Genomic DNA, 23,729 nt, shown 5'->3' with positions numbered 1-23,729 from the left:
CCCAGAGGCCTCAAATCACCAGGGCTCTCGTTAATTACGGAGGCAAACAGATGTTGTGGTACTCTCTGTGCAGGCTCCCAAGGCTTGAGAGAAGATCTGAGGTGGTGGGTTTGGTGTTGAGCTCCAGGAGCCATCGTCCGGGCGTATTTCTGATTCAGGATCTCTGGGCAAAGCCTGTGGGAAGCTTTCCCAGCCTGGAACCAGGCAGGGCATAGCCTCAGGTAGAGCGGCTCAGCAGCGTGTTATGAGCTTCATTGGATTTGTTCTCTCCCATCCCGACTCCGGGAAAGAAACGTTGTTATTTTATTTCTCGGCTGCTGACATCAATCCAGGCTGAAAGTTTAAAACCTCTCTCCCTGCTGCTGAGATAATCTGATCGGGGCGGTTCGTAATGAATGGTTTTAATGCAATTCTTCCGTGCTTGACAGATGATTTTAAAAACAAAAAATCTGAAATCTGGTGAGAGGGGGGAAAAAAAAGCCTGGTAACTAACTCGGGAGGCTTTTGCCGGGTCCAGACGGGGACGAAGCCCCTCGCCTCGTTGCAGCGCTGCAAGCGACTCCGCGCCGCCCCCTGCCTCAGCTCACCTCCTCTCTCTTCTCTCTTTGCTTTAGGTCAGCCACGATGCTTCAGCCCGCGTGCCCGGAGGAAGGCTCTGCCGCCCGAGTCCTCGCTTCCAGCTAGACCGACGCGAGCCCAGCAGCTGCCATGGAAGCAGCGTGCGCCGAGGAGCCGGCCGGGAGCAGGTCCCAGTCCGCCGCGTGCCGGCAGCGCAAGGGCAGCGAGCAGCAGCCCGAGGAGAACGGCGAGCGGCTGTCCCAGCGCAGCGACGCCTCGGTGGCGGCCGTGGAGCAGCAGCAGCAGCCCCAGGCCCCCCCCGGCAAGCTGAAGAAAACTGCTTTCAAGCTGTTCGGGGGGAAGAGGAGCATCTGCACGCTGCCCAGCTTCTTCAGCGGCAGGAACAAAGGCCAGGGGAAAGGAGCCTCGAAAAAGGGGCTCAGTAAAAGTAAGACCCACGATGGGATCAGCGGCGCTGTGTACGACGAGGGCAGCAGGGTGCAGCTGGAAAGCCCTTCGGATGGAAGCAAGGACTCGCATCCTTGCCCGCTGCCGAGCTCCCAAAGCGTCCACGTGGCCATAGACACCAGCGTCAGGTTCGATTTTGGCAGGCAGGACGGCTCTCCGCCAGGGAGCATCGAGGGCTGCGAGAAGAAGCCCTCTGGAGACAAGTCAACCTTCCCCAGGCCGAAAAAAGGCCTGAAGGGGCTGCTGAACAGCATCCGGCGTCACCGCAAGAGCAAGGTGGCTGAGTGTGAGAAAGCAGAGCTCCCCGAGTGGGCTGGGGGCTCCGAGGAGGCCAACAAAGCTCGAGGCACGGGAATGGAAACCCAAGGAGCCACAGAGGAAAGGGGACCTGGGTCTGCGCCCCTCGCTGCCGCCTGCCCGGGGAGCTCGGAGGATAACTGCTCGGTCGGCACGACCACCAACTCCGGGGAGGCTGCTGAGCCAGAGTGGCTGGGGGCTGAGCAGGGCAGCCCCGAGGGTGATGGGGTGGCGATGCCGGGGGACCGGGATGCCCTGGATGCAAAATCGGAGGCGGCCGCCGCCGTCTGTGCGGAGTCTGAGTACAGCCACCTCCCCGTGGCCCTGCACCCCGACTTGGCAGACAACGACCCTCCCTCGCTGCACTCCGGGGACCAGCTGAGCCTCATCTTCGGAGACGTCACCTCCCTGAAGAGCTTCGATTCCCTCACGGGCTGCGGGGACATCATCGCCGAGCCCGACATCCTCAGCATCGCCGAGAGCACCATCTCCGTGGAGCGCAGCAGAGACGCTGCGAAACGCAGCTCCTGCCTCGTCACCTACCAGGGCGGCGGGGAGGAGATGGCCATGCCGGAGGAGGCAGAGGAATACCTGCAGCAGATGTGGGACAGCGCCACCGAGGGGGACAGGGGGTACGAAGCCCAGCTGCAACCCGCCGGGAGCGGCCACGACGCGCAGGCAGCGAGCGGCGAGCTGGAGGCACGCGGTTTGCAGGAGGCAGAAGCCCTCGTCGAGCTCCTGACGCCGCAGAGCGACCAGCAGGAGTCTGCACCCAACAGCGACGAGGGGTACTACGACTCCACCACCCCGGGGCCGGAGGACGAAGGCGGGGATGGGCTTTGCGAGATGAAGAAGGAGCGCCTGCCCAGGGACAGCTACAGCGGCGACGCGCTCTACGAGTTCTACGAGCCGGACGACGCGCTGCTGAGTCCCTCGCACGGGGAGGAGCCCCTGTTCGAGGGCAAAATGTCTCGCCCGGAGATCTTCAGCTACTTCTTGGACTTCTGTCTCCCTGCTGAGAAGGGCTTGCTCCAGATGATGGATCGGAAGATGGGCGTTATGGAAACGGAGGAGGAGCGGCTGGCTGCCATCCAGAAGGAGCTGCTCTACTGGGAGCTGCAGAGGGAACCGGTCCTGAAGCGGCTCGATGCTCCCAGGGAAAAGCAGTACCTTGAATGTAAAACCAGAGCAGCCAACTCGATTGGCAAAAATCAGAGTGGCCTTGGTAGCGAGCAGGTTGCCTCTCAAGCTCCAAACAGGAGCATGAGTAGTGGGGTTTCGGGGGCTAGAGGCGAAAACCCGGAGTGGAGGGACTTTCCAGGGCCTTTGTGTCCAGAGAACTGTTACAACAGCCAAAAAGCCCAAGGAAGTTGCCTTATTCAGCTCATGAAGAACAACCCAGGGTTCGATCCTGACCCAGACCGAGCGTTGTTCGGGGGGTCCGTCCACGTGGCCCCATCCAAAACGGGGCCGTTCCCCGGCTACAGGCCCCAGGAGCGCGAGAGCTGCTCGCAGAGCGACCGCCGCGACGGGGCCGAGGCCGTCCCCGGGGAGCCCCAGCCCGACGGCGAGCGTGAGCCCGAGCACGCCGTGAGCTTCTCGCAAGCGCTCGTGGAGTTCACCAGCAGCGGGACGCTCTTCTCCAGCCTCTCGGAGAGCCTGGGCAGCTCCGACTCCGGCTCCTCCTTCACGCAGAACCTCCCCGTCCTCCCCACCATGGTCACCTTCGACATCGTGGACGTGGAGCAGGAAGGGGAAGGCGAGTGCGAGCAGCACCTGGAGATGAACGCCGACGAGGACATCGCCGCCTCCTTCGAGGCCTTCGACGACAGCTACGTGCAGAAAGAGTCGTTTGCTGAATGTGACGAGAGAATGTTCCCCGGGTACCCCCAGGGCTCCTTCCAGAGCTGCAACTGGGGTGTCGCCAGCCTCCCCCGCCACCTGCGCCTGCACGGGCTCAGCCCGGCCATGCCAGCGCCGCTCTCCGTCAACAGGAGGAGCAGGTCCCTCGACACGGAGAGCCTCGAGTTCGAGCTCGCCGACCTGCAGGTGTCCAAGAACGGCCTTAAGCCTTGCCAGCTCTGGTCTAAACGGGACAAAAAGGACTCGGACGGTGCGAGAAGGAGCAAAGAGGACGCCGAGCTGGCTGCTCCTGCAGGTGGGGAGCCCGACGGTGTGCTGGGCTGGCCGGGCTTGCAGCACCTGCAGTACGACGCCGAGCTGGCTGCCGGGGGGGCGAAACGCTGGGGCTTTGCTCCGGCTGCTGGGCTGGAGAGCGGCTGGGAGCCATCCGAGCAGCCCCACGCCGACTCCCCCTTTCTGTCCCTTTCCCGCAGCAGCGCCAGGGAGGCTCTGGAGAGGCGGCCCCAGGAGCTGGAGCCGGACAGGCAGCTGGTCAGGCCGTCCAATTTACCTCTGCAGGCCGACACGAGGCAGCCCCCGGAGGTGCCCGGTGCCTACAGGTACCACCACGGAGAAGTAGCGGCCAAAAAGCTCGCCCGCGTCTTACCCCTGGGCGAGCCGGAGCCGCCGCCGAGCTTCGGCTTCGCTCAGTCCCCGGAGAAACCAGCCAAGTGCAAACCCGTCGGCGTGGCCCAGGGGGTGCCCCAGTTTCACGACGACAGCACCGAAACCTTAAAAAACCCCTCCTGCTTCGCGGAGCGCTGCGGGAGCGCCGGCCAAGAGCTGCTGAAAGGGAGAGCCACGCAGGGCAGCGCGCTGCCCGCCGGCTGCCCGAACCCTTCGCTGAATGTAACGGGAGCCAAATAGCTCCTCCTGGGCAGCCGGGGGGAGGGGGAAAGGGTTAAAAGGGGGGGCAGGGGGAGGGAGAAAGTGAACACTAACGAGTGACTTTAATGAGCGACTTTAATGTCCGACTGGGCCAACAAAGACGAACTCCTGCAGCTGCAGTGAGCGCCGCTCCGCGCTGCTGTGGGCACTCCGGTTTGATGTAGAGCAACCTCCTAGATTCATGGATTAACACTGAGGCACTTTTGTTTTGTTTTTTGTTTTTTGTTTTTTTTTTTTTTTTTTCCCAGCGCGAGCCACCGCTCCCGAATACAATACCCAATGCAAAACGCGGCCCCAGTGCCCGGCCCCAGTGCTGCTAGAATAAATTCTGGAAACGGACCCTTTTCCAGCACGGCAAGGTTTGTTCTCGGCAGGTTCAGCTCGAGGGGCACCGCCACCTCTGAAGGAAGGATTGGAGGATTTGATGTTTAGGAGGAGCAGGGAGCGTTGCTGCCCTGCGCCCTCACTTCAGGCGTTGGTTGTGTGGGGTCACGTCTCCCTGCTGGGGGGTTTTTGGGGCCAGGCTGCTTTTGGGCACCTTCCTGAAGCCCCTGCTTCGGGATGGAGCCAGGGGAGCAAGTCTCGGGTAAGCTTTCAGAAGAAACTTTTTTTTCTTCCTCTTCTTGGTGAAATGTTTTGTTTCGGGCAGACTTTTAATGTCTTCCACCTTGATCGTGATTTGGGGACCCCAGAGGAAGGATGCAGGTTATTTTGAGAGCAAGGGAAGGAGGCGATTCAGGGGAATGTTGCCGTAACATTTTTTTTTTTTCCTGCCCAAAAGGAAAGCAGGGGCTTTTGTGTGCGTGCTGATAACATTTTTCAGCTCTAGCTTTAATTTGCTCAAAAATACAGCACCCAGAGAGGTGTCCTCTTGATGGATTCCCTTTCCAGAACAAAACTTCAGCCCCGCTTTATTTGTCGTGGTCTGTTTTTGTGGTGCATAATTTCCAAGTGAAGCATTTCTCGTGCTTTGTCCCACATTCCCAGCCTCTCCCAGGCCACGGGCACACGTAGGAATTCTTTGAAATAAGCTCAATTTGCATCGTGCCTGTAGCTGTGAAGCTGCCGGTGCTGTGACTTTCTTCGGAAGGAAGTTCTGTGGGTTTTTCACTTTGTGTTTGTTTTCTTTGCAGAAACTCACTGCGGGGACAGTATTCTGTTAATTGGAATACAGGATTTAACACAGCCTAAATTAGGCTTCGCGACTTCTTCCTCCTAACTGGAGGGAACAAAAAAGCTTGGAGGGTGCTGCAGGTTTTTGTTTGGTTTGGTTTTCCTCTTTCAACGAGCGTGGAGAAGGGACGTGAGCGAGGGAGGCAGGCTCTGTGCTGAGGCGGTGAGCTCCTGGGAACACTTTGAGGCTGCTGGAGCAGCCTCAGGACTCTCCGGTGTCCTGGTTGATCTTAAACCCTGTTGTCTGTAGCCCAAACCTCGCCTTCTGTGACTTACGAAGCCTCTTCCTGCTTCTGTCCAACTTCTGGAGCCTGATCTTAATTCAGTTTCAGATCGCTTTTTTTATTTTTTCCTTCCCCGCCTTGCCCCTTTCCTGCTTCTTTTCACAGCAGAGCTTTTAGCATTAAAAAAAAATGATCCCCAACCGGCAATACCCCAGCGTTCCCCTCCTCCAGGTCCTGCTGTTTGTGCCCCTGCCCCGCTGACCGACCTGCCTGGAGCACGAGCAGCCCCCGCTGGCACCGAGGCACCGCCAGCTGCTTTGTGCTGCGTGCCCAAGCAAAGCGAAGTCCTGTTACTTCTTGGGAAGAGGCTTCTTACCCCTGTCCCTGTGCATCCACGAAGGAGCAGGGAACAGCAAATTCTTCAAAATTCAAAGCCAGGCACCTGATGATTTCAAGTGAGATTTTAGAAAGCATTTTAAAGGGATTTCGTGGGACAGAGCAGCCCAAATTGACACCGCTGCGAGGGACGGGCGGCAGGCAGGCAGTGCCAGCAACACCAGAGATGCCACGGCACAAACCGGTGCTCACGGTAATGGCTCGGCTTCCGCAGCAGCCCCTTCCTGGATTTTTAGTGCTTATTTTCTTTCACCAAAGGCATCTTGCAGGTCGGGGGGAGGTTTGTGTAGTGTTCTTGTAAATGACGCAGCCTTTGCCAAAGTTCTGGTGAAGTATGAAAGTGTCTCAGTGCTAAAATGAATGTACAGTTGCAAATGCATGTCTCTTTAGTAATAATTATTTTGGTTGTAGGTACGTAGTGGAAAGACTTCCTGACAACAGGTCCTAGACTAACGTGTGAAAGCAATACAGGCAAGACTTGATAATCTGACTTCATACCAAAGGTTCCTCCTCGTAATTTGATTGGAACTAAATGAAGCAGACACCTGCTGATTTCAAGTGAGATTTTAGAAAGCGTTGTAAACCCATTTTCCTGGATTATTGGAGCATTCTGCCCCATTAACCAAAACAAGTAAAAACTCTCATTCTGCTAACCCGGGCTGTAGATTTGCAGTGCCGTGGAGTGGGTTTCATTACCGAACGCCCTCCTGCTCTTACAACACCTGTGTGCTCTGGGAGAAATAGGACCAGATCTTCCCCACGATACTTTCCGACTCGGAAATTATAAAAGAACTACGCTTTGAGTGCCAAATACAAGCTCCTGAGCCTTGATCTCGTCCTGTTAGGGATTTAGGAGAGAGTTCTCACAGTTGCAGTGTCCAAATGAATGCTTAAATCCCTGGAGGGGGGAAATACTCACACCCCCCTTTCAGAAGCAATGGGTCCGGCAATGAAGCTTTTAAGGGTGATCCTCCATCCTTTCTCTGATTTAATTGATGTTAATTGATAGTTTGGCTTTGCTGAAGCCACACAGGGAGTGTTTGGTGGCACAGGGAGCAGGCACTGCCGCCTTGGGTGGGATCGACCTCCGGCTGCTTTCCTGTAGGGCAGAGGGGCTGGCAGCCCGCAATGCCCTCGGAGCTTGCTTGGTCACCACTGCCAACCTCGTACCGAGCACCATTTCCAAGCAATTCCCCACCTGGAGCCCATCTGAGCTAGAAGCAGCCCCGTTTCTCACCCAGGACTGCAGCAGTTGTGCTCGTCTCTGGATGGAGCCGTTGGCTTTTAACCTGGTGTAACAGAGACTTACCCGAGGAGCCCGAGTTTGAGAGTAGTAATTGAGGTTTTTTGTGAAAAAGGAGTCTACTGAGCCAAAAAATAAGTCGTAGGAGTGAGGACAGCAGGTTGTCTTGCTGGGATTTTGAGGAAAATCTCCTCCAAACCTCAAGGAACTGAGTACATCCCTTGCAGGGAAAGCCTTGGCTCAGAGTGGTGGGTTATCGCTGTTACCTTGCAGAGCAAACCACTGCCCTTCAGGTCAGCCTACCAAGTAACTGTATTGCATTTTGGGGACTTTGTTCTTCTGTTCGTTTGTTTGTTTTTTTTATATACACACAAGAAAACGGTCGATTTTATCTATTTTTGTATAGTTTTGCATTTTATATTCATGGGGAGATTTTATGGACTGTTCTTTTACTTACGTACGTTGTGTTTTAAAATGGTGTGGTTTACAGTTCCGATGGAGAAAAAGCAATTTATTGCTGTCACTGCTGCTGCCGCTGCCTGTGCAATGCAAGAAAACCACCTCGCTTCTCATACCCTTGTGTACCACGCTGCTCAACGTGATACGAGGGCCTGGCTCTGCAAACCAGCAGCCGGGCCGTTGCCAATACTTACTCTCTCTTTGTGGACGCCGCTAAGATGTCTTTGTTTTAATACTGGTTTGTCACACTTGTCAACCTGTTTTCTAGCTTTGTTTTTAATCTGAATTTGTGGACCGTGGTGATTTCTCCCTGAAAGTGTTGTTGGCTGTCTTTTAAGCTAAAAAAAAAAGCGTGGATTTCAGCTGGGGCTTTCCCTTCTGTGTGCGTAATTACTCTGTCCAAAACCGGGGCTGTTCTTAAATCCCCATACAACCTCGTGGGGCAGGAGATGCTGGCAGCTGGTTTGCGGTGATGGTCTTGAAACTGGTGGCAAAGTTCCTCTCTGGAGGAGAGGAGGGTGCCCAGGCCGTGTCTGGCTGAGAATTGTTCTGAAAATAACCCTGTGGCCTGAGGGTCCCTCCCTGCCTGGCTTCTTCCCGGAGCAACGCTGCCTCGAATTTTGGGATCTTAATTGAAACGAGAGCTGCTGGTAAGCTAAGACCTAACACCACTAGTTAACGTGTTTATTTTCTTCCTTTTTTTTTTTTTTTTTTTTTTTTTTTTTTTTTAAGTTGAATGAATATGCTGCTTTGTTTGCTTGACTCTACGTCTGTGCCCCTGCAGAGTTTGCAACCCTGTGTGGGGTGTAAGGGCTGACATAACTTCTCTGCAGAAGGTCACGTTGATTAATTGAGCAGAAGAGAACAATGCCAAACAGTGACAGGCAAAAAGAAAACTAAATGCTGAAAAGCTAAAAAATAAATAAATAAAATTACTGTGACTGAAAGCAGATTTGTCCCTTCTTCCCCTGACAGCGAGCGCTGGCAGAGCTGCCAGTTCCATCCCAGGCATTTAGCTCTGCACAGGTTTTTGTCTTTTTATTGAATAGCTCCTAACAAAAAGGAGTGCTGCTAGTTTTTGTTTTTCTTTTTTCTTTTTTTTTTCTTAAATGGCTTTGCCCCATTCCCAGACAGGGCCGGGCAGGCAGGTGGCTTGGCAAACACTCCGGGGGCGCGCTGACCCTCGCTGCTTTCACATTCCCTCTGCCCCTCGCTGTGCGGGCCCCGTCTCGAGTGCAGCTCAGACCTGGTACCGGCTCTTCTCTCCGTGCCTGTATGATCCCAAAAAATGGACAAGGAAAAAGGCCTTCAGCCCGGCCAGCCCCCCTCCTGCCCCTCCGGCACCCCGCTGCGCGCTCCCCACTGCTGGGAGCAGCGCCCGTCCTGCCGCCGCCTCTGCGGGTGCCTTGCTCGTGGTGCAGGGAACACGCAGAAACCTGGAGAAGCCCGGCAGCGCTAACCAACAGCGCTTTGCCCACGTCCATCCCTCGCTGTTCCCCTCCGTGGCTGCCTGCAAGGGAGCCCTGCTGCCGGCACCGCTGGCCCCACCACTGCGGGCAGCCCGGCGGAGGCAGCGGGTTCCCCTCTGGCCCCCGGGAGGGGACTGACTGGGGGGGGCTTTGTCCCGGTCTGGTCTCATTGCTACTAGTTCCTTCAACTTTTTAATGTATTGACTGTGTTTTAAACTGAATGTTCCTTTCACTGAATTCTAATGAATAAACTTCGGATTTTTAGAGAACGCCTGGTCTCGCTTGGGTGTTTTTCTGGCTTGCTTGATCCTCGGTGATATCTTGTTCTCCCTCCTCCCCTCTCCTGTCTCCTGGTTGCAAGCGAAGGGGCTTTTTTCAGCAGGAGAAGGCAGCAGAAGGTGTGTGTTAGAGCACAATGCACTGGAACAGGATTAATTTGGGGGGAGAGAAGATACAAGCGAGCAGCCACCCCCTCCCTGCATTGCTTCTGCTTCACCCCCTCCTTGGCTGCTGCCTCTTCCTTGCTGAACCTCCCTGAACCAGCCACGAGCTCCAAGCGAGGAGAAACGAAGCCCCCAGAGCTACGGGGACGTGGTGCTGGGTTTATGGGGGTCAGGGGCAGCTCTCCTGGTCAGGCAGCCGCGAGGCTTGCAGCGGGCACAGTGGCTGGAGCTGCTCGAAACCCGGTCCTCGATGCCTCTCATGGGAGGCAGCTGGGAACCATCGGGGGCGAGGGCTAGTCGTTCAGCCCCCTGCGTTTTAGTATTTAATTATTATTTATTCTGCTGCATTTCAGCTCCCGCGGGAGCAGGACCAGCAGGAGGCGAGAGGCCACCAGCCCCGCGCCCAGCCCGGGGGAGTCGTGGCCGTAATGGGGCCAAGTCCTAATTACACCTAATTGAATTTAGGGAGGGAAAAAAATACCCGGGCAGAGCGGAGCTCTTTAGCAGAGGGCAGGCACCAGCTGTCGCTGATGGACGAGCTCCGATTATTATTCTTCATTTTAATCATGGGCAGAAAGTCTGAAAGGGGATCGGCCGTGAAAAAGGAGCTGCCAGGCCGGGGGCAGCACGCGGGGGGCTCTGCTGCTGCCAGGGGACAGGCAGGGAGCGTGGCCATGGGGACAGCGGGGTGGCAGAGCGATGCTGCTGGAGGCTGTGCTGCTGTGACCTGCTGCCACCTTTTTCCTGCTGCAGGTGGCAGGAGAAGCAACGGGCAGCTGCTGGGGGGCACCGGTGCTTGGGACGTCCCCATCCATGCACGGAGCAGGGATGCTCAGCAGCGGGATCCCCACAGCTCAGCCCTGCTGCCATCCCCAGCAGCCACCGCCCCCAGGAGCTGCGTGCTGGAGATTTATTTGTTAATCTCTCTATTTTTAGTATGATGCTGAGGTCTGTTTTATGATGGAAAAGAAAAAAACCACAAAACACACACACTGGGCTGCAGCATCTCATGGGAAGGAGCCGGCACCTGCCTGGAGCTGCTGAGCTGTTCCATCTGCTTTGGGCATGCAAAATATCGCAGCAGCAACAAGACCGGGCTGCTGGTTGTCCTGCTCCCCAAAAGCAGCCCCTGGAGGCATCGGGGCTTTGTCCCCGCAGGGTTTCCCCACCCCACGGAGCTGGGGAGCACGCGTGAGAGCTCGGCTTTTAGCAGCAGCCCCCCGCAGGCAGCAAGGTGAGGGCTGCAGGTGTCGGAGAGCACCCCTTGCCCTCCCTAAATGCCCGCTTTCATCAGATTCCTCTTTGCAGGGACCGCTTCCAGCCCTGGGGATTTTGGGGCCCGGTTTTGGTGTTGGGCTGACCTCTAAGGGAGAGCTCCGTTATTGCAGCGCCTGGGCTGGAGCGATGCTCCCCGCGCTGCCGGGGTTTGTATCGGCTGCAGACGGTGACCCCACAGCCCGTGACCCCACAGCCTGTGACCCTACAGCCTGCGGTGCCCCTGCGTAGGAAGCCCCTGCACGGGCACAGCCAGGGGCTGACAGGGTGGAAGGAAACAAAGCGGTGTGCTCCGCATGTGCTGGGCGCCCAGATCCTTGCATATGAGACGTTTTGGGGAGAAAAACCTCTTTCCGTGGCTCCCTGCTGGGCCTGGGCTGCACCGGCTTTGTGACGCCGATGGCTTTGCCCCAAAACCTGAGGGTTTGTCGGTGCCTGGTGCCGGGGAGCTGCCCCAAGAGCTCCCCTCCTGCTGCCTTTCGGGGCTGCTGGGGATGCGCCGTGGGCTGCCGGGTGCCGGAGCTGTGGCTCTTTCCCAGCCCCACAGCCTGCGCCTTCGGCCTGGTGGGCAGGGGGCAGGTTTGGGCAAAGCCCCCGGCACCAGAGGGCATCAGGGACCCGCTCAGCCCCGTGCCACCCGTGGGACCTGCGGGCTCTGCTCCAGGGACGGCTTTTGGTCCTCTCCTTGAGAGGGAGGAAAGCCAGGAATCGTGCCCCGTTTCAAAAAGCCCCCTGCACATCAGCACGATGCACACGATATTAACCTAGATAGCCACCCTGCACAGCATTCACTTTGTGTTTTGAGTTTTACAATGGTTTAAAGCAGAGAACCTCTGATTTTCTGCACAGGCCCAGGGGCAGGGATGCGGGATGCTGTCCCCTCTGCTCCGACCCATGGTGTTGGGCACCCGCTGGTCACGTCACCCCCTGCAAGCTGCTGCTCCAGCTGCACCTTCAGCGGCACGTCTGGGTAAGGGCGTCACAAGAAGCCTTAGGGATTGTGTAAGCTGGGGGGGAGCAGCGCAGCTTTCCCCCAGAGCAGGGGCTGGAGCCGCCGCTGACACAAGGAGCGGAAGGAGGACAAAGGTTGCAGCCTCCCAGGCACCGTTTTTTTATGTATTTCCTCCTGCTCTTGGTTCCGTGTTACCAAAAAAAAAATAAAGAAAAAAAATCAAATAAATCTTCCAAAGCAGGAAGGATCCTGGGTGGAGATCCTGGGGAGACGATCGCCCACGTGCTTTAATGCCGGGGCTTTGCGAGACGTTGCTGCTCCTGCTGCTGCGGCTGAAGGCGCCCGTTTGCTTCCTGCTCTTCAGCACAGCGGAGTCGTCCCCATAAATGCCAGCCAGGAGTGGAAGAGGACTGATGTGGGGCCATCCAGCACCTTGGGGAATATCTGAGACTGGTGCAAGGCCACCTCTGGGTGCTAAGGAGCCAGGCGTGCCCGGAGCAAAAGCCAACGCGAGGACACGACCGCTGGATGGAGCCCTGAGAGGGGTGGCAGCCCCGGCTGGATATGGGAAGAGTCTCCAGGACAGGATTAAGGGATGCTTGAAGCCAGAGGAGCATCAAATATGATTAAGGAGTGATTAAGGTTGACTTTGGAAAACAGGACTTGAGGAAACAAATGCTGGGAGATAAATAGAGGGATTTCTTCGCTCACTTGGTGTGGTGAAACGGCTTGAGCTAGAAGGAAAGCAGCCGAGCCAGAGTCTGCCTGACGTAGCCCTGACCCCACCGATGTTATGAGTTTTGTTATTGTTTTGTTTTCTTTGTTCACTGCCTGATTTGCAAACCCTGGTGCTGGGGCTGTGGGTCACGGGGTGCTGGATGTCCCCACTGGCTGGGGTTTGAGAGAGGAGCTGGAGGGATGGGGTAGGGTGGGAGAAGCCTTTCTGTCCATGATGCCACATCCCCTGCGTGGCTGTGTCGGCGTCTGGCCCACAGCATTGGGTGGAGGAGCTCCTGTCCATCGGCCCTGCGTGGTCCCACGTGGCATCCCAGGAGCTCTCTTGCTTCACATGTCCTCCCCAGGGACTGCTGATTTCCTCTTCCCGTCCCAGGAGGAGGAGGCAGTTCTCCAGAAGTCCCTTGCCAGGCCCATTTTGCAGGGTCTCTGCTTTCCCAAATGCATCAGAGGTGCTGGGGTGACCCCAAGCTCCCCCGGAGGGGTGCAGGAGCTCAGGTCTGGGGTATGGCCCCGGCTGCTCCCCACAAACGCAGAGCTGGCTCCTGAGCTGGAGCCTGCCACTAGGCTGGAAGATCTCAGCACCACCGTGAGCAAACTTCTAACCATAAAGGCAGGGCTGCAAGCTGCTGGTCACTGGCTTCCCACAAGATGCGAGGTGCGGGGCTTCCAGAAGGCACCAGGCAGCTGGGGGAGCTCCCCAAGGCATGTGGCAGACTCCTCGTTTTATTTCTTTCTTTCCCCACGGGCTGCTCGCAGTGTTCGCGTGCGGGTTTTCCACGGCTGCCGAGTGGCTGTGACGGGGAGGCCGGATCCTGGGCCGGCCGCGGTGCTTGTCTGCGACGTGCTATTAATAACCCGCTGCCGTGAGGCTGCAGGAAGCGAAGGAAGTGGAGTTAATAGGTGGAAACGTGTCCTTGTGTTCCCACTCGCTGCGGCCAGGCCCTGCCCGTCGCTGCCTCCCCTCCCCAGCCTGGGCTGTGGCGGTGCTCAGGGGCTGGGGGCAGCTGTGGGACAGCTCGGTTTGGGGCAGAGCGCTGCAGAATAGGGATTTTTTAGGTTTCTGGAGATGGTGTTTTTCTCTGCTTGGCACCAGACTGTGGGGCCTGGCCCGCGGTCACCTCAACAAGGGAGCCGCGGGCTGTGGGGCCGGGCACTGGAGAAAATGGTGCCCAGCTCCATGCCAGGTCTTGTCTGGAGGCCAGAAGCCAGAAGGAAGCATGTCAGGGTGGGAGAGCTGACTGGGTGCATTTAGGGCACAGGGCAGGCTCCAGATCCAGGTGAATTTAGGGTCTGGGCAACCTCTATCATCTGAAATGGTGCGAATGAAGTGCAGCAGGAAAGGGAAGGAGACGAGGAACCTGCTGGCTCTGGGTCTTCACGCTCCAAACAACTTTGGGTTTCCAAGGGGACTCTGGAAATTAACTCCTTATCGCTTTTCTGTCTCTCCCCTTCTCATTAGGAGCAGTTTCACCCTACAGCAGGGTCTGCAGCATGGTGCCTGCGGGGGCAAAGGTGAAGAGCGAGGGAAGGGACGGCATTTCGGAGGCCACCGCGTCGCCTCCAGACACAGGGAAATGCCCTGGCATGGCAGCTCGGCTCCACCAGGCCTCGTGTCCGCCTCCACTGCTCCTCACAGCCCTTCAGGGTCTGTTCCTCCCCTGGTGGGCCTTGGGAAACGCCTGAAGGAGCCTCCATCCGATCCCATCATTTATTTCTTGCCCTGTTTGTGACTGGGTTTTTGTGGCCTGGCTGTAATTTCTGTCATTTAGCTCTGTGGGGGTAAGTACCTGGGAATGTCCCTGGCAGAATCGGGATTTAAGGGCTTCCCACTGCTTTCTGGTGTTCCCTGCAGGTTTGAAGCTCCGTCCAGAAGGACTACAGCTGTGGTGCTGCTCCTGCTGCCTCGCAGGCTCGGCGTGGGCGTAGCGGCCGTGGCTGATACCCAGAAGAACGGCACTGCGGGGACGGGCAGTGAAGCCCAAATGGGAGAAGGCCCTGCTCCAGCTTCCACTGCGAGCCACAGAACCAAAATAAAACGTTATGTTTAGTGGGAGTGGGCCTGCGTTTCAGAGTCCTGGCCCCTTCAGAGGCCGTGTCCCCTTCAGGAGGCCAAGGGTGTAGGAGGCCAGAAGGGGCTCGGTGCTGCCTGCCCGGAGAAGACGTTTGGTGGCCGGCAAGGCGGCTGGGATGCTCTGGGCTCACACAGCTGACACGATGGTTGCAATCGCACTTAATTGTGGGGTCCAATTAAGCCACCCCTCTGCAGCACACACCTGCCCCTCACGGAGAACACCGTACCTTCACCCAACCACCCCTCTCAGTGGAAAAGCACCAATTACACCCCCTAAACCTTTTCTAATAATGATTTCGTTTCTCCTAAGTTTTAGAATGGCCCAAAAACGTCGTCGTTGTCGCTTTTATTTAAGAAATAAAGGAGACATTTAGCCGTCGGGTCCCTGTACGGCCCGGCCCCGGCGGGGCGGTGGCGGCCGGCCCGGAGCGGAGCCGCCCCCGCGCTTCCTCCGCGGGCCGTAGCGGGGCCGGGGCGGGGCACACGGGGCCCCTCTCCGGACCCCCCCGCTCGCATCCAGCCGGAGACCCGCTTTTAGGAGTCGCTTTTTCGCTTTTTATTACTATTTGATTGATTATTATTATTTTTTTTTTTTTGGTGCCCCTGCGGCCGGTGCCGGGCGGGCCCCGACGGGACGGGGCTGCGGGGGATGCGCGGGGGCGGCGGAGCCCCGCGGCCCGCCCCGGGCCTCGGCGGGTGCCCCCCGCGTCCCCCTGCCCGAGGGCGGCCCCCGGACCCCGGGGCACCCCCCGGCCCCTCCGGGGCTGCCCCAGCCTCGCCCTGAGCCCTCCCCGGGGGGCCGGGGGGCTCCGCAGGGGACCGGGGCACGGAGGGGTTTGGGGGGCCGGGGGGGGCGGCAGCCCGGGGCAGTGCATGGCACGGGCACCCTCCCTTCCACCCCCATCCCTTCCGTCCCCCCCTTTTTCCACTTTTTAATTTTTATTTTTTTTTTTTTTACTTGGAATAACTCGCACCGTCACTTTTCAACTTTAAAATTTGTTATTATTATTTTTTTTTGGGGTGTGTTTTAAAACGTTTCAGCTCCCCGGCAGCGGGGACACCGGGACCGTCCAGCAGCGGGGCCATGCGCTGAGGTAAGAGCGGGGTCGGGATGCAGCCCCCAGCTTCTCAGACCCTGAACCACCCTGTCAGGGGTCCCCTAAAAACCTACTGCTTAAATCCAGTAGTTGGGGAATGCTGCCTGCTCCCTGCACGGCATCGTGACCGATGGGTTTTGGGGAGGGGGGAAACAGGTGCCAGAGGTACCCCGGGGGGTGCCCAGTTTGTGCCCCATCCCAGGGCATCGCCAGCTCTTCGGGCGTGGGGCTGCTTGGGTTTGGGTGCGTTGTGTTTGGCCTGATGTGGGGCGTTAAGGGGTGTCGCTGATCAACCATTAGGGCTTCAGTTGGGGTCAGGGTACCCAGCAGCAGGTACCCAGGGTCTTTGGATTGCCGGTGATAATTTACTGCCTGCAAAAGCAAGCATGAAACACGCAGGTACACAGCCTGGAAATTAACGTGTTGAAAGGCACAAACACTCTGTAGAGATGCTGGGATCTTCCCTGTACGTTTTCTTTAAAATGGGGATTTTAGTTTAATTTGCCTAGTCACTTTAGGTGGTTACACCACGTTGTGTTGGAGCAGAGCCTCGTGTCTCCGCTCGGTGCCGACAGCGCTGATTTTCCGTTAAACGACAGATTTATTAGGGCTTTATCTGCCGGGCTGCGACCCGCAAACCCGAGCTGTAATTTGCCAGAAGGGGGCATTTTGGAAGCGTCGTTAAAATTTTGGTTGCACGTGGGGTGAGCAGAGCAGAGTCGGCTTGGCCATCAAACAGGTGGAGGTCTTGGGATCGAGGCTTTGCTTTTTTTGTCCTCAAACGTTGCTCCGGTGGGGCTGACCGGGGTTCTCCCCTGCTCCCCTTCAGGTGCAGGGCTGCCAGCGCCCAGCCTGCTGCTGCTGGGTGCCTGGTTCTCCTCAAAACCTGGCTTTTTGACACATGTACTCTGTGTATTTCACTGCGAGTAACTTTAACCATGAAAGGAATTTTAGGGCTGAAGGTGTAGGAAATGGTTTCAGCCCCTCTTTGAAAAACGAACGACACTGATGTTTGCTGAAAGGCATCACAAGCAGGGCTGGAGAGGGTGCTGAGGGTGCTTCCCCACCGTGTGCATCCCAAATGTCCTCTCCTGTGGCTGGCTGGGGGTGGCAGCAGGGCCTTGCCGCGGGGCTCTGAGCTCATGTTGTGCTGCAGAGCGGAAAGATAAAAAGCTCTCGAGCTCTGTCCATACCTGTGTCCAGACACGGTTTTTATCTGTCCTTTTCTGCTTGGGTTTTTGATGGGAATCCTCAGCGGTAAGGAAAGCTCGGAGGGAAAGCAGGGTCGGTTGGCCACAGTGCTTCACAACTGCTTCTCACAGCCTCGCCGGGCTCGTGGGGTGACAGTGAATCACGTAAGACAGGAAGGACACCTATAACCTCCCCGTGCCTCGGTTCCCTATCCCAGCGGTGTGAGCGAGCGCTGCACTCCCGTGTTTGCTTCCTCCGCTTCGTTTTCTTCCTGCACTAGTCCTCGTGGCTCGGGTGGTTGGCAGCGACAGCCCGTATTTCCCATGCTGCGTGATCCCAGTCGCAGAACCCCGCCCGCTCCTCACCCTGCAAACCTCTCTCGCCGTCAACATGTGATTTTTTTTTTTGGGGTACGACTCACGTGCCAGCAGCAGGAAGAGGGTTTGAAGGCTCTGAAGTCCGGTGGCGCTCCCCCTCGCTGCAGGGATGCTCTCTCGCTCCTCGCCTTGCCTTCCAAGGCCCTCATCTCCCTGCCACTGGGTTTTTCTTCCCCTTTTTGCTGCCATCCTGCAAGTGGGTGAGCACCGAGCTGCGGCGGGTGGCAGAGCGGAGCCGCATGCCTGCTGTGCCCCTGGATCGAGCATGGACACTGCCAGGGCTTCTGAGAGCTCCAAGAGCTAGCAGTGGGCATTGTTTTTGCACACAATAGGCACTTTTGATTAGCACAAGTGAAACGGGGCAGATTTAAACTCATTAAGGGCTCTCCACTGTGCTCGGAGCGTCTCCTTCTAGGAGGGGGGTGGCCAGGAGATGCCGCGAGGCTCTGCCATCTCCTGCTGGACTTTTCCACTGTCCTCGGGCTGGTTTTAGCCCTAAACCTCCCTGCGCTGCCTTTTCCTTGCTCTGCTTTTTTTGTCCTTTGCTTGGACTTGTGCTGGAGCAGGGCGAGCGCTGCAGGTGGTGTCACTTCCCCAGCTTAGACCTGGTGCCTCCAGCTGATGTTTCTTGTTGCCTCGCCGTTTTTGGATGCCAAATGGATGCAGCTGGTACCCTACACCCGCAGCAGCTGTGTGAACAACCTGAACCCAGCCTGGAGCCCCCAGGACACCTGCTGGGTGCCAGTACAGACCAGGGGCTGCAGTGCCACTGGGGCCAGCTCCAGACCAGCCACGAGTGCAGGCAACCCAGAAGCTGTTTTGGTTTTCCCGCTTGGGAACTCAGCGCAGGAGCAGGTAGGGCTCTGGCCACCGGGTAGCACTGAGGCTGAAATGAATAGGCTTCATGTAAGTAAATAATTGCATTTCAGGACGTGAGCCAACCTGTTTGACAGAGCTGGAAGCTCCAGGGTGCTGATTATCACGTAATTACTGCTGCAGCAGGGTGGCTGCATGGATCCGCGCAGTGCCATGGCCAGGGCACAGGGACCTGATGGCTCTTTTCTGTTTGGCACTGGCTGGAGAAGCAAAAGCATCATTGTCTCCCTCCAGATGCACTGGTGGAGGTGTGATGTATGTGGGGAGCAGGAAGGGTCTGCTGATTTAGGGACCGGGTCTGGCTGGTGGTGCTGGAGAAACCCCTCTCAGCAGCATTGCCCAATTTCTTTAGATCCCCTCTGCTGTGAGGATAAGTGCAGTGCCAAAAAGAGTACTGCGGCCACTAGGTCAAGGTTAGTACAGGCACCTAAATGGGGAAATTTAGGGAAATATGCTTTTTTTTTTTTGTACTGAGGGCAGCTGTCTTCTCTGGGATCTGTGGGATGTGCAGGAGAATTTCCAGAGGCTTGTCTGGGACAAGGTCTTTGTGCCTGCAGTTGGTGATAAACCAGGGCTCATCCTCGTGGGGTCTAAAACATTTCTAGCTGTGAGGTTCTGGGGAGGCCTTGCTCTGAGCTGGGTGAATGACAGCTCGGTTGGGCCTGGGGGCTGTGGAGCTGGGTCAGAACCTCACCTCTAGGGAAAGGCAGGGAAGAGCCCAGGAGCTCCTGGAGTCGGTGGAAGATCTCCCTGGCTGCTGTGGGATGCGAGTTTTGCACAGGTTTCCTGCTGGGCAAGCCCATGTCCTTAAATACTTCTCCTTACGCACTTCTTTCGCCTCCTCCAGGGGAAGAGGTCACTTTTTCCACTCTGCTGATGAGGATGATGAATCACAACTGGTGTGGGAATGTGCTGCAGGGACCAGTAACCCTTGAAAACACCTGGGGGCTGTGTCCCCGTGCCTCCAGGCACTGTGCAGCCCAGGTGCCGGGTGTTGGGCACCAGCACCGTGCAGGGAGCGCTCTTCTGCTGTTTCTGAAGTGGGGTGGGCATAGAATGGCTCCTTCATGAGATTTTATTTCAAGGGAGGGATGTGGTGAGCATATGGGACAGCCCGTCGCTTTACTACAGGAAGGAAGGCGTCAGCCCACAGCCAGGGTCCAGCACTGGCTCCTGAAGGAGCCAAGGAGAAGGCGCAGCGCTGGGGTAGCACCCAGAGAACTCGGCAGATTTTGCAAACTGTCTTTTTTCTTTTATTTTCTTTTCAAAGATAAAAAGAAACTTTAGCTGCTCCCGCTCAGCTGTTCTGCTTTTTTTAACCCTAAAAAAGGGATTAGTGTGGCCTTGATGAGGTCAGCTCGGCTCGTCCTTCTGCTGTCCCAGCTGGGTGCCCTGAGCAGCTCTGCTCGGCACGGCCGCCTGTGTGCGCGCAGAGGATGGGACGTGGCTGAGGGATGAAAAAGCTCATCGGTAATGATGCTAATTGGATCGGACGCGGCTTCCCTCCGCTCAGACACCGCTGCTGGCTCGAGTGGGGTCCCCGGTGCATGAGGAATACGAGCTGACAGCCCCCTTTGCTGGGAAAAGCCACGTGGGCGACACCGTGCAGCGGGGCCGGCTTAAAAGCTGCTTGTTTGGGTTCGCATCGGTGTGGGGATGGCAGGGCAGGGCTGCATCGAGGAGCTAAGAAAGCCTTGGGCTGTGGGGACCAGCTCTGGGCTCAGCGGGCACGGGGTCAGCCCTCTGACGATGGCAGCGTTGCCCCCAAAACGGGCTCCAAGCCCCACGACCCCACCAGCGCCTTCTGCCAAGCGGCCACCCGGCGTGCCAGCCTGGGTGAGCGGTGTGGTGGTGGCCAGGCCACGATGGCAGTGGGTGAAAAAGCGGCTGTTTAGGTTCTTTTCGTTGCGGGGAGAAGGCTCGGAGGCACGTTGTGACACATCATAGTGCCACCAGTAGGGGCGGGGCCAACGCTCTCGGAACCTCACCGCTGGCAGCGCCAGCTGCCACTGTGAGGCCTCCCGTGGTTTGTCTCTTGCCGAGAAGCACCAGGCAGTATTTCACTTGTCTGGAGCCGATACCCGCTGCCCTCCACGGCCACAGGCCCCCTGTGCCTCAAGGGAGGCCGTGGTCACGGCAGTTTGCTTCCCCCCCCCGTCCCCCTGTGGGACGGGGATGGGTCCGTCTGCTTGGTAGAGAAAGCTTCAAGAAGTGAAGGCTCCTGTCCAAGCTGCGGTACAGAGCAAGGCCGGGGGGGGACAAGCAGAGGGGAAATCCCACCCCGCTGTGGGCCTGGAGACAGGCGCAGGACTTCGAGGGAGGCGATGGAGTACACCCTCGTACCCTTTGACTTCTCAGGTCAGTGCGAAGGAGCTGGTGAGAAATCTGCCGAAATCATTCTTTAAAATGTTTGAGCAGAACCAGTTGCTCGGTGTCCTCCCGAGCTTTGCGTGTGTATCTGGGGCCGGTGTCAGCGCACAAATATCATAGAGCCATAGGATATCCTGGGTTGGAAGGGACCCATGAGGATCATCAAGTCCAACTCCTGGCACCGCACAGGTCTGCCCAAAAGTTTTAACCATGTGCCTGAGTGCGCAGTCCCATCGCTTCTTAAATTCAGACAGGCTTGGTGCAGTGACTGCTTCCCTGGGGAGCCTGTTCCAGTGTGCAACCACCCTCTTGGTGAAGAACCTCACCCTGATGGGCAGCCTAAACCTCCCTTACCTCAGCTTAACACCGTTCCCGTGGGTCCTATCGCTGGTGTTTACACAGAGCAGGTCACCTGCCTTCCCACTCCCCCTCTCGAGGAAGTTGTAGACCGCGATGAGGTCCCCCCTCAGCCTCCTCTTCTCCAGGCTGACCAGGCCCAGTGCCCTCAGCCGTCTTCCCCTTTAGGCCCTTCACCATCTTCATCACCCTCCTCTGGACACTCTCCAACAGTTTCGTGTCCTTGTGCTGTGGTGCCCAGAACTGCTCACAGCACTCGAGGTGAGGCCGCACAGCGCAGAGCAGAGCGGGACAATCACCTCCCTCGGCTGACTAGCGATGCCGTGCTTGGTGCACCCCAGGGTACAGTTGGCCCTCCTGGCTGCCAGGGCACACTGCTGGCTCATATCCAGCTTGCTGCCAACCACAACCCCCAGATCCCTCCCTGCGGGGCTGCTCTCCAGCATCTCGTTGCCCACTCTGTGCGTGCAGCCAGGGTTGCCCCGTCCCAGGTGCAGGACCCGGCACTTGCTCTTGCTCTTCACATGGTTGGTGGTGGCCCAGCTCTCCAGTCCGTGCAGGTCTCTCTGCAGCCTGCTGCTCACACGTTAACGCAGAGACACAGCGTGCGAGGCCTGGAGCCGCAGCAATCTGTGCAGGAGTGTGACCCTCCGCACCTGACTGCACTACTGGCATCGGCAAGCTGCCGCGTAAGATGGCACTAATTTTTCTCGTAGTGATTCCATGACAAAGGAAAAAAATAATACATAAAGCCCCCAAACAACAGAAGCAAGGAAAAAATAATTCTTTCAAACAGTTGAGCAGGAACAATAGGGTAGAGCCTGCACTCTCTGGGGAGAGCTCATGGCCGAAGCCGATAGGAGCTCAGTGCCTGCCTCTCTCTGCTTTGTAACCGGCCCCAACCTGTGCTCAGCCGAGGATTATTTTTAGCAAACGTTATGGCAGAAGCATGTGTGACCTCTAGGCTCCCCGCGAGGGGAAAAGCCTTCCTGTACCGTCTTTGGGATACAATAGGCAATTATTTGGACACTATCTTTGTGTACGATACAACACGCTGAATGCTGGTTGCCGATTTCTGCCCTTATGCTGAGGCTACTGACAGCCATGCTTTTTTTTTTTTTTTTTTTTTTCCTGAACGATTTCTGGGGAAGGAAAGTATTTTTAAGGGATTCAGCGCAGGGAAATGTCACCACTGTGAAGCTGCAGAGGAACTTCGACTGAATTGGCTGACCGGGAGTGCAAAGTTGTGCACAAGCAGCAGGAGCCCGTTGCCTCCCAGTGCCCTCCTGAAGCTTGCGGCCAGTGGCTCGTGGCTGGAACAAGTTCAGTGTCGTTTTTCCAGGGAAGCAGTCACAGCACCAAGCCTGCTGCAGGTTATAGATGCGTTTGGACGCTCTCAGATGTGCGGTTCAATTCCCAGGGAGTCCTGGGGGGAGCCAGGAGTGATGAGCCTTGTGGGTCAGCTCCAATTTGGGATTGAACTGATAATGGGGTGTGCGTGGGTGTAGACCCCACAGTCTGCGTGCGCTGTAGCATTTCATCACTGTGGTATCAGAATATCTACAGCTGCTACTGGGATTGTAATTAAATGTTCTTATATGTACGTAACTACTTTTAAGTGACCACTGAACAGCCTAAGTAATGTGATGACAATTATTTCTTTGTTACGATGGCCACAGTCGGTGCCAAACACCTGAGAAGATCCGGGGAAGCAGCTGTCATGCATCAAAACATAGCCTTGTTCTGGAGGATAGACGTGTTTTCTGACTCCCTTATTTTGTTCTGGTACCTGTGCATCTGAGGTGTAAACAGCAAAATATCCTTTCAGATCTAGTTGATATTCACCTTACTTTTATTTGCTGGAGAGCAAAACAATTCGGAATAGCGAAAAAAAGGGTTTATGAAAATGTGAACAGGTGTGCAAGGGCTAATGCTGCAACTATATATACATATATACTTATACCTTCTCCACCTTTTGATCCAAATGAGCGTGGATTTTCATCCACCCAAGTTTTCTTCTCAAGTTTGTGCTGCTTGGCTTTGTGTGAGGAGTCAGCAGGCAGCTCTCCTCTCCTCTGTGCAAGCACTGCAGATGCAGAGCTGCTGCTGGCTGGGCAGCAGGTTTTAGGGCTCAGGGCTGGGTGTTGGTACCTCCTGAGCTGCTTGGCACCTCTCTGCACCACCACGTTGATTTCTCAGGCCCACAGAGCCCCGAGTGTGGGGCTGGTGTTAGCAGGGAGCTGGTCCCTTCCCTGCAGCACAAGCCCAATGTATCTGACAGATGCAGCTGAGCAACCCTGCCTGTCCCTCAGCTGCAGGCGAATCAGCCTCCTGCTCTGATTTCATTGTGTTCAGCCACCGCACAAAGTCTGAAGCTTCCTGAAACGGGAAGGAAGTGACGATGAAGTTATACCTGAGCGCACTGATTTACTCAAGCCAAAGTTTTGAGTTCCGTACGGACCGTGGTGAGACCGTGGCTGCAGATCCCCCCCGTGCCACTGAGCACTACTTGGTGTTTCACTAAGATCCGTGCCCTCCTGGCTGCTGGAGAGGGAGCCAAACTGATCTCCTGTCCACCTCCTGCTCCTAAAGTTGTTTTTTTTTTTTTTTAAACTTTTTGTGTAATGCGTTTTGCAGAGTGTGTGAAATGCTGCTTAAATGCTGTGGTCGCTTCCTACGGGCGCTGGAAAGCCGTAACTGCGCTTGCTAACGGCCTGGAGATCCCTTTAGCAGATGTTTCATCCAAGTTTCTCCTCCTCACTCCTTCCACCTCTATTTAAAAAAAAAAAATAGCTCCAATACCACCATGGCTGTCCAAATGGCAGCAGCAAAGCGTCCGTCTTGTCCCGTACCCGGCAGATGCTGAACTCCTGCAGGGGCTGAGAAACCCGTGGCGTGGGCAGCT

At 56.7% G+C, this 23,729-nt stretch overlaps 2 protein-coding genes across 4 annotated transcripts in view; both read left to right on the top strand.

Moving 5' to 3' along the window:
• Positions 1 to 708: 708 nt before the first annotated feature.
• AMER1 (APC membrane recruitment protein 1) lies at positions 709 to 5,493 on the top strand. Its single transcript, XM_032196563.1, has 2 exons — positions 709 to 4,074; positions 4,362 to 5,493. Exons 1-2 carry the CDS (start codon positions 709 to 711, stop codon positions 4,431 to 4,433), a joined length of 3,438 nt encoding a protein of 1,145 aa, XP_032052454.1. The 3' UTR covers positions 4,434 to 5,493.
• Positions 5,494 to 15,531: 10,038 nt separating this feature from the next.
• The window catches only part of ARHGEF9 (Cdc42 guanine nucleotide exchange factor 9), a 173,156-nt gene continuing 164,958 nt past the window's right edge, over positions 15,532 to 23,729 (top strand). For all 3 annotated transcript variants that reach the window (XM_032196072.1, XM_032196073.1, XM_032196071.1), the window contains exon 1: positions 15,532 to 15,650. The gene's annotated coding sequence lies outside the window, so the exon portion shown is untranslated. The remainder of the gene's footprint in view (positions 15,651 to 23,729) is intronic.

This window comes from Aythya fuligula, chromosome 13 (assembly GCF_009819795.1).
Source record: "Aythya fuligula isolate bAytFul2 chromosome 13, bAytFul2.pri, whole genome shotgun sequence".
In the NCBI taxonomy this organism is placed as follows: Eukaryota; Metazoa; Chordata; class Aves; order Anseriformes; family Anatidae; genus Aythya; species Aythya fuligula.
This window is presented reverse-complemented; position numbering and strand designations above follow the sequence as displayed.